The following is a 10614-nucleotide window of genomic DNA, read 5'->3' as shown; positions in this document are numbered from 1 at the left end:
CGTCCAGACTCGATCATTGTGTTCTGGGTTGACACTTTAAAATATAAATAAAACTGTAAACGTGTCGTTTCAAAACAGTGTTAGTACATAACAAGTAATTTGTTTTTATTCTATTTTTTCATTGAAAATAATGTCTCTTGCCGGAGTCCTGTTATGTTCTAAACTAGCATTTATTTTATGGTCTCTGTGGGGAACTCAAGAATATAGCGTCTGTGTTTCAACCAGACAAGATAGAGGGAAGGACGAGGACCGTGTCCGCCCTTCTCTCTCGTCCGTGTTGAAACACTGTAAACACGTCACACACACCAGCAGCAACAAACTCCGAGCAGAGAGTGAACGGACACGAAGAGATTAAAGAAGTTAGTTTTCAGCACACACTTTTGTTAGTGACTTAGTGTGTAACTTCTGTTTGTTTTTTGGGCTTATGCTTAAACTCGTCCGTCCATTACTAGTGAACAAGACGTTTTCTTAACCCAGTGAGTTGGACGTGTTGAGGGACAGTCTGCCGTTTCCAACCTGAAGACCCAAAAAACCAGATAGAGCTTCGAACGAAAACCACGCGCTTCACTCTAAGTTCCCAACAAGTTCCCAACGTGGGGTGAGATTTTGGTTTCTATTAATGAAATTTTGGCGGCCAATGTTCCGTTGCGCATTTACAATGGAGTGAAAATGGAGGAAAATGCCAGATTCCGAGACATAGTTAAAGTATAGCCTAACATAATACTTAAAACACCAAAAGTGGTTCCCGTCCTGAATGAAAGGACCTATAAACATAAAATTCATAAAATATTTTGTGTTTTTGGGGCTCCCATATGTGTTTTCTATCCCCACAAATATCCAATTTTGAACAATCAGGCTTTCATATCATATTAGGTGTTTTAATGGAAATTGCTCTCAGGAACAGCTCAACTGATTTTGGCCTCATCGTGATGTCATCAATGTCACCCTTGTATAATTCCTCCTCTTCTTCAGTTCACAATTTGCATTTCCACTTTGTTTACAATGTCCGCCATTGTTGATTTTTACAAGCTGGCATGGAAAGGAAACAAGCCTGGTTTTATCTAGCATCAGTATTATAATGAGTCAAATATTAAAGAATCTGCATATGAGCACCCTGGGCACCACCCCAGGACATTGTGGTACTGCAGCTAAAACTGCTTTCAAAGTCCAGAAAGAAATGACAAGGACTGGTTATATCAGAGCGGTGATTGAGGCTCAAACCATTAGAAATAAGTTTAAGGGACATACACAATATGCTATTAAATATTAAAAACAGCTTTAAAATGCGTGCAGATTAGGGATGCACCGAAAGTGAATTTCTTGGCCGAATACCGAATATAGGAAACAGTTGGCCGAAAAACGAATACTATATAATATTATATATATTTTTTCCTACCATTGCTGTCATGGCCGTACCTTTAAAGCTACCTGATGTATGGCAAAATAAATGGTTATGGCAAAACTTAACTTAAATAATAATCACTATTATGGGTCCATACAACATGTATTCAGCTCTTTGGAATGCATTAATTGCATACACTATTCGGTGATATATTTTCTGCCTATTCGGGCCGAAACCGAATAGGCCGAAAATGCATTTTTAGCCATTTTCTGCCGAATATTTTCTGCGGCCGAATATTCGGTGCATCACTAGTGCAGATACTGGCTAACCGTTGTATTCCATTCCATCCTCCTGTCTCTCAGGCCAGCAAGAATAAGAAGAGACATGGGCGACAATACTCGTGTGATCGTGGAGACGAGGCATCACCACACAGTCCTCGAAGGCCTGAACAGTCTTCGGCTCAATAAAGAGTTATGTGATGTGGTTCTGTGCTGCGGGGGACAGGAGTTCTCCTGCCACAGAGCTGTGCTGGCATCCTTTAGCTCCTACTTTCAGGTAAACGCAGATCCTCAACGTTCCATATAACATTTAATGTTAACCCATTTAGACCTTAGTCCGATTCTACAAATGCCACTTTTCTGAAATGTCTGCAATTTCATTGAATTCTGCCTTGGCTCTCATGTGAGCTGAATGCCATGCTTTGTGTGTGGCTGACTTGCATAACTGCATTGCTCCTAATTTACTTGAAAACACAGAAGAAATTACCTTTACCTTTGTGCTTCCGAGCCAATCAAACAAAGCTATGGGAAAATGAACTGGAGCAGCAAGTACACAGCCGATTGGATAGTCTAATGATTGACAAGGCGTACTGAACGCCCAGGGGTATTTAGGACCAATCGGGACACGGTATGCAATATGGGCGGGCAGTACAGTAGGGTACAGTGACGTTCAATGCTTGAGACCTTTGACTGACAGTAGCTCTGACCAATTGCGTCAAAGAGAAAATGTTTGAACCCGCCCACCGGGAAACAAGATCCATACACAGCATCTCCAGACTCAAATACCACACGACAGTGTGGTTTGAGTCTGGCTTATTAGCCAGCCTCGACGACCTTCTAGGCTTCTAAGGCTAAAATGTAATTTAGATAGCATGTTATGTAGACAGATGCCAGGTCATTGTTGACCTGGCATCCTAGTGTATAGTTTAATTTATGCTTTTTTAAATTTTCTTTTTTTATTAATGCTTAGACTAGACTGACAATATGTTCATGGTTTACTTATGATCCTAGATTACTATTACTATTATTTCTATGCAGTCGATGTATTACCCTGTGTTGCTTACTGTAAATGCCCTAAATTGTACATGAACGTTCCACGCCAACCCATTCACCTTTTCGTCCTCCACAGGCGATGTTTACATCGGGCATGTTGGAGTCCAGACAGGACAGGGTTGATCTGCACGGAGTTGAACCTCACATCATTGACTTGTTGCTGACCTATGCCTACACATCAAAGGTGGTCGTTACCAAAGGACATATGCAGGTAAATTATCATCGTTGTGAACCTTAATTCATGTTAATCTCTCAAGAACAGACTCGGAGCTGCTCTACTGACGCCAGGGGCGTTCAGTCGCTGACGCCAGGGGCATTCAGTCGCTGACGCTGACGCCAGGGGCATTCAGAACGTGCATACAATATCCACGCCAACGGGGACTGCCCTTAAGGCAGACCTCCCGTTAGTCCGAACCTGTGCTGCGGGTTACAAATCACCGTGGCTTCCCTTGAGGTTAGGCTTAGGTTAGGGATAGTGTTGGTTATGGTCGGACTCAGGGACTACGAGACGGGGCGGTCACAGGGGTCAAGTGGGCTGATGACCTTATGTGGGGACGCAGCCCCAGTCCTCTTTGAGTGTCAAAAAAAGACAGGCACTAGGACCCTGCGGCCTCCCCAGTCCTCCACAGTGGAGCCGGCCCCCCACACCTCCCCCACCCCACCCTCGCTGTGTGTTTGTTGTGGTGGAAAAAAAAGAGAGGAGCGGGAGATCCAATAATGCCTGCGAAAATACAATTCTTGGCTTTCTACTGTAGTACACAGTAGAATATTATTTCTCCCTGGAAATAAAAACGTCTGGGTTTCCGAGGCTATGGTCGGACCGAATCAGGTAAGATCTTTAAAGAAAGTATAATGTTGTACTGTGTAGTAGGATGTGGCACCCACAGCGGAGCTATGTATTTTACAGTATGTTCCTATCAAGCCAGGCTTATTGCTGAGTGCTGACGTTGTTAGTCACCCATACTTTGATCTTTGGCCGCTCGAGAATTGTCCCCTGTAGGTTGTAAGCCAGAGATACGTCACTGGTCGGACTAACAGGAGGTCGGACCGGACCAATGCCATATGCTACCCGGGCCAAGATCCTGTCATCCACATTCTATTGGGCGGAGCCCCCAGAAGCAAATTCAAATTGAAACAAACAGCAGAGGGCACTGTTTGTTTACCCCCTTTTTTGCTGATGGGTTCCCAGATTGTATTCATGTTGATCTGCATCTGTTTTGTTTTAATATGGATAGATAATAGATAGATTTACATATTATTATTATTATTATTATCTATTTTTTTTATCCCACGATTTTGTAACCCATTTTCACCCCTGTGTCAATTATCTAATGTGATCCTGGGCTCTACACACCCTCCGCCAACCTGGGGAGAGAAACGGACTTGAACTCATGCTTCCTTCATGTACAGATTTTATATTGATGTATTCATTAATTTGTGATGTAGGACCTGGCTGCGGCAGCGAACATGCTGGATTTCAAGGCTGTTGCGGAGAAATGCTGTGGTTACTTGGAGAATCAATTAACTAAAGACAACTGCGTAGAGATTCACGGCTTTGCCGAGACCCATTCCCTGAAGATGTTGGAGCAAAGCAGCATGGCTTGCATCCTTGAGCACTTCACTGACATCCGCCAGCAGGTCAGAGACGTTTGTCCGTTGTCTGTTGACCCATTTAGGCCTGATTTAAAAGATGACTTCTAAATCATGAACATTTCTGAAAAACCTCATGTTTCTATATCAGTGGTTCTCAATATTTCATGTCAAGGACCCCAAAAATGTTCTGTATTTGGCCGCCGACCCATCTGAAAATATGTTGTTCCAGTGACCTCACAGAAGCAACGATTTGAGCTAAAAACGTTCGCTCTGAAAGAATATACAGTATAGTCAATGCACCACATTTTCACGATTTTTCAAAAATAGCAGACCAACAATGAGCTTGTAGATCTGCTATTTTTCAATAGTTAAAGTATAACATAATGCTTAAAACACCAACAGGGGTTCCCGTCCAGAATGGGTTAATAAGATAAGACACACAAATAATAAGATATTAAAGGTGTTTTATTACTCAAACTTTAACCAACCCAAACATCTGTGTAGAAACATTAATTGAGGGATTGGATGAACAAGTTACTGTCTTGATTGGATGAACATTTAATTAACAAGTTGGCACTTGTCCTTTTCACCAAACTAACCAGGTCACCAGTGAACAGTGATGTGAAAAGGTTTTCAATGTAATGAGTCCCGGGATGCAGGGATGGTCTTTTAGAAATGAGTCCCAGGGACATTTTTATAGTCCCACTTCAACAACGTTAGGAGTCATATTATTTTGCCATTTTTACAAATTGCAGCATTTAACTCCCATTTCATATTGTATGGTTAATGTGGTTATATTCATGTAGAAAACAAGCAGAAATGGTTATTATAACTAAAGCTAGCAAAAATAAACTACAAGTGTGCTTGTTGCACACCAGTAGGCCATTTTACTTTCGACCGCTACAAACTGTCAAATCTCAGTAATGACTACTTGTGCCTGATATGGCAGTGGTGCCAGAATTAAACAATGGTAATTGTTTTTTTACACTTCAGAAACATAATGTTGTAATGAATACATAAGTGACGACTTTGGATGGTGACGTATATGTCAATCAGTGCCTCCCATGACCAAAACATATCGTCATTACGTCACCATCGAAAACCAATTACACTCTGGCATTGGGTCCACATATTTTTTACGTCATCATTGAGAGCTAGTTATACATATACTATGTATATGTTATGTCATTTGTAAGTTGATTAGCGGTATACTGTGGTTACACTGCACCGTCCCAGACGTCCCGCCACTTTTGATGCGTATGCACCGTCCCAGCAAATTGTGCCTGATACGGCAGTGGTGCCAGATTACATGGTGTGTATAATATGTATAACTAGCTCTCAATGATGACGTAAAAAATATGTGGATTAAAGGACCCAATGCCAGAGTGTAATTGGTTTTCGATGGTGACGTAATTACGATATGTTTTAGTGTTGGGAGGATTAAAGGTAATGCTCCTATGTATACATGTATGTAATCTGGCACGACCAATCTGTGTCTCTGTCCCTAGGAGGAATTCCTCTCTCTCCCGGTGGAAACGGTGACAAAGATTCTTTCCAATGAAGATCTCAATGTTCCCAAAGAGGAGACCGTATTTGAGGCGGCCATGTTGTGGATCAATAAGTGTCCTACACACAGACAGCACTTTGAAAAGGTCAGTCACTACAAAGGCCCAGTTTCAATGTCCTCCCTAAACCCTCAAGCCCTGAATCCTTACAGACGTAAGTGACGCCACCTGGTAAATGTCTGAGGGTGAGAGGCTGCAATTAAGCTCTCTGATTGGTGTTGAAGGAATGGGACAGCACATTGAACGATTGAAGATGTCCTTTCCATACCCATGCACCATGGGTTTGATCCCAGGCACCGCCAGCTCAGCGTATGAGTAGCACGGCTTGGGTGCGGCAAGTCGTGCGCTAAGCACTGGGAGCTGATGGTAGGTGTGGCGCTCCACCTCAGCGATCCATCTCCCAGGGTGTCTAGCGCATTGTAACGGGGACAGACTGGCCGATGCAGACAATAAGCCACTCCGACCTTATGCTGAATTGTTTTCTTCAGATGTGTTTGAAAGAACTGTTCAACCGAATATCCAGTTGGACTAAGTAAATAATCTGTGTTCTCCGTTTGTTCCTGAAGGTGCTGGAGTGTATACGTCTCCCCCTGATCAGTCCCTCCTACCTCCACGATGTGGTTGAGTCTCTGGAGGTGGTGAAAGAATCCCCGCTCTGCCAGAGGCTCATCTCTGAGGCCAAGGAGCGGCATCACCTGCCCTACAGTAAGACACTACACCCACGTAGGACCACAGGTACACTGCTGCTCCCTACAGTAGAACACTACACCCACGCAGGACCACAGGTACACTGCTGCTCCCTACAGTAAAACACTACACCCACGCAGGACCACAGGTACACTGCTGCTCCCTACAGTAGAACACTACACCCACGTAGGACCACAGGTACACTGCTGCTCCCTACAGTAAGACACTACACCCACGCAGGACCACAGGTACACTGCTGCTCCCTACAGTAAGACACTACACCCACGTAGGACCACAGGTACACTGCTGCTCCCTACAGTAGAACACTACACCCACGCAGGACCACAGGTACACTGCTGCTCCCTACAGTAAATCACTACACCCACGCAGGACCACAGGTACACTGCTGCTCCCTACAGTAAGACACTACACCCACGTAGGACCACAGGTACACTGCTGCTCCCTACAGTAAGACACTACACCCACGCAGGACCACAGGTACACTGCTGCTCCCTACAGTAGAACACTACACCCACGCAGGACCACAGGTACACTGCTGCTCCCTACAGTAGAACACTACACCCACGCAGGACCACAGGTACACTGCTGCTCCCTACAGTAGAACACTACACCCACGCAGGACCACAGGTACACTGCTGCTCCCTACAGTAGAACACTACACCCACGTAGGACCACAGGTACACTGCTGCTCCCTACAGTAAGACACTACACCCACGTAGGACCACAGGTACACTGCTGCTCCCTACAGTAGAACACTACACCCACGCAGGACCACAGGTACACTGCTGCTCCCTACAGTAGAACACTACACCCACGCAGGACCACAGGTACACTGCTGCTCCCTACAGTAGAACACTACACCCACGCAGGACCACAGGTACACTGCTGCTCCCTACAGTAGAACACTACACCCACGCAGGACCACAGGTACACTGCTGCTCCCTACAGTAAAACACTACACCCACGCAGGACCACAGGTACACTGCTGCTCCCTACAGTAGAACACTACACCCACGCAGGACCACAGGTACACTGCTGCTCCCTACAGTAAGACACTACACCCACGCAGGACCACAGGTACCCTGCTGCTCCCTACAGTAAGACACTACACCCACGCAGGACCACAGGTACACTGCTGCTCCCTACAGTAAGACACTACACCCACGCAGGACCACAGGTACACTGCTGCTCCCTACAGTAAAACACTACACCCACGCAGGACCACAGGTACACTGCTGCTCCCTACAGTAAGACACTACACCCACGCAGGACCACAGGTACACTCTGCTGCTCCCTACAGTAAAACACTACACCCACGCAGGACCACAGGTACACTGCTGCTCCCTACAGTAGAACACTACACCCACGCAGGACCACAGGTACACTGCTGCTCCCTACAGTAGAACACTACACCCACGCAGGACCACAGGTACACTGCTGCTCCCTACAGTAAGACACTACACCCACGCAGGACCACAGGTACACTGCTGCTCCCTACAGTAAAACACTACACCCACGCAGGACCACAGGTACACTGCTGCTCCCTACAGTAAATCACTACACCCACGCAGGACCACAGGTACACTGCTGCTCCCTACAGTAAGACACTACACCCACGCAGGACCACAGGTACACTGCTGCTCCCTACAGTAAGACACTACACCCACTGCAGGACCACAGGTACACTGCTGCTCCCTACAGTAAGACACTACACCCACGCAGGACCACAGGTACACTGCTGCTCCCTACAGTAGAACACTACACCCACGCAGGACCACAGGTACACTGCTGCTCCCTACAGTGAAACACTACACCCACGCAGGACCACAGGTACACTGCTGCTCCCTACAGTAAAACACTACACCCACGCAGGACCACAGGTACACTGCTGCTCCCTACAGTAAGACACTACACCCACTGCAGGACCACAGGTACACTGCTGCTCCCTACAGTAGAACACTACACCCACGCAGGACCACAGGTACACTGCTGCTCCCTACAGTAGAACACTACACCCACGTAGGACCACAGGTACACTGCTGCTCCCTACAGTAAAACACTACACCCACGTAGGACCACAGGTACACTGCTGCTCCCTACAGTAAGACACTACACCCACGTAGGACCACAGGTACACTGCTGCTCCCTACAGTAAGACACTACACCCACGTAGGACCACAGGTACACTGCTGCTCCCTACAGTAAGACACTACACCCACGCAGGACCACAGGTACACTGCTGCTCCCTACAGTAAGACACTACACCCACGCAGGACCACAGGTACACTGCTGCTCCCTACAGTAAGACACTACACCCACGCAGGACCACAGGTACACTGCTGCTCCCTACAGTAAGACACTACACCCACGCAGGACCACAGGTACACTGCTGCTCCCTACAGTAAGACACTACACCCACGCAGGACCACAGGTACACTGCTGCTCCCTACAGTAAATCACTACACCCACGTAGGACCACAGGTACACTGCTGCTCCCTACAGTAAGACACTACACCCACGTAGGACCACAGGTACACTGCTGCTCCCTACAGTAAGACACTACACCCACGCAGGACCACAGGTACACTGCTGCTCCCTACAGTAGAACACTACACCCACGCAGGACCACAGGTACACTGGCTCTCTCTCACGTGCGTGCATGCGTGCGTGCGAGAGAGAGTGATTCAAATATCACTTATGTTTTGTTTTGTTGTGATAATCCTCCCTACTATAGAGTGTACTGACCATATAAGGAGTTCCGAAACCTCAGGTTTCGTTTTTTGGCTAAGTGGCCCAGCCTTCATCCAATCAGGATATAGAGGGGCCTTTCCGCCAATCATGATCGAGCGGGGGCAGGCCTTGGTGTGTGGCACTGTGTTCTAATCCCCATATTAAAGGAGAATTGTGGAGTAGTCGTTTTCTTACCAAATTCTCATTCTGATGAGATAATATATCCATTAACCACTGCTAGAGGCGAAACAAATAAGAAAGAAAAGACCAATCAATGCTGATCAGCACTGATTCATGATCGAGCGGGGGCAGGCCTTGGTGTGTGGCGCTGTGTTCTAATCCCTATATTAAAGGAGAATTGTGGAGTAGTCGTTTTCTTACCAAATTCTGATGATAATATATCCATTAACCACTGCTGGAGGCGAAACAAATAAGAAAGAAAAGACCAATCAATGCTGATCAGCACTGATTTGTGTTTTATTTCTTATTTTGTTTTGTCTCTAACAGCTGACTGTGGTCAATCTCAAAATCTCTTATTTTGATCGCAACACACGCAGAGTTTTGTCATAAATGTCCTTCCTCCCAACGGCGAGCGGCCAATAGACTGTGACTGTAAAACCTGGGAATCGTACCCACGTCTCTCACGTGGAAAGCCAACATCTTAACCACTTAAGCCAATATTGCAATATGACTCGGGGGAGATATTACACTTTTGAGGCCACCAGGCTGAAGCTGTGAGCCACTCTGCTGCACTCGGAGCTACAGCAGGCTAGAGAATGAGTTTTGCTCGCCTTTACCAGTGGTTACTGGATATATTATCAGAATTCTGTAAGAAAACGGCTACTTTAAAAGGTGTTGTGTTCTATTTCTGTATTAAAAGAGGTCCTATTGGTGGTTGGGGCAAAGGGTCGCATGGGGAGTTTTGATCCCCTGACCAAAGAATGGAAGGAGCCCCTGACCACTCCATGGAAGAGTCTGCCATCTCTGCCCTACGATGTCATGAGTCTGGCTGTGTTAGGTGAGGACACTATAACCACATTTTAACACAATCAGCGCCGGGATTTCTTTCAAAATAGAAGCTTGGGGTGCCGGGGAGATATAGCGTATTTTATTCTGTAAAGCCCACCTATTCTGTTCCAGTTAAAAACAGGCATATTTTTGCTTGCTTACCTTGCTCTCGTTACGATAATAATTGCTGAATGATCCCTCGCGTTCAGTTTAGTATAACCATCTTATCAAAACCACGGAGAGCTCCCTAGAATAGGAGATACGAGGGATTCTTTCTGCAGCGGTAAACGGGGAAGTGAACGGGACCGCGGATGTGCGAAGAGCAAGGAGTATGGTG

At 46.2% G+C, this 10614-nt stretch overlaps 1 protein-coding gene across 1 annotated transcript; it reads left to right on the top strand.

The window, feature by feature from the left end:
* Positions 1 to 395: 395 nt before the first annotated feature.
* Positions 396 to 10491, top strand: LOC310856135 (kelch-like protein 17; the record flags this gene model as incomplete). Its single annotated transcript, XM_083761378.1, has 8 exons — positions 396 to 598; positions 1705 to 1897; positions 2750 to 2884; positions 4120 to 4311; positions 5775 to 5918; positions 6398 to 6566; positions 10150 to 10287; positions 10487 to 10491. The coding sequence occupies exons 2-8, from the start codon at positions 1727 to 1729 to the stop codon at positions 10489 to 10491; spliced, it is 954 nt and encodes a 317-aa protein (XP_083617504.1). The 5' UTR covers positions 396 to 598; positions 1705 to 1726.
* Positions 10492 to 10614: the final 123 nt, after the last annotated feature.

Source organism: Protomyctophum parallelum, assembly GCF_964188405.1.
Source record: "Protomyctophum parallelum genome assembly, chromosome: 3".
NCBI classification, from domain to species: Eukaryota; Metazoa; Chordata; class Actinopteri; order Myctophiformes; family Myctophidae; genus Protomyctophum; species Protomyctophum parallelum.
Note: the sequence above shows the minus strand (reverse complement) of the source record. Positions and strands in the feature narration are given on the sequence as shown.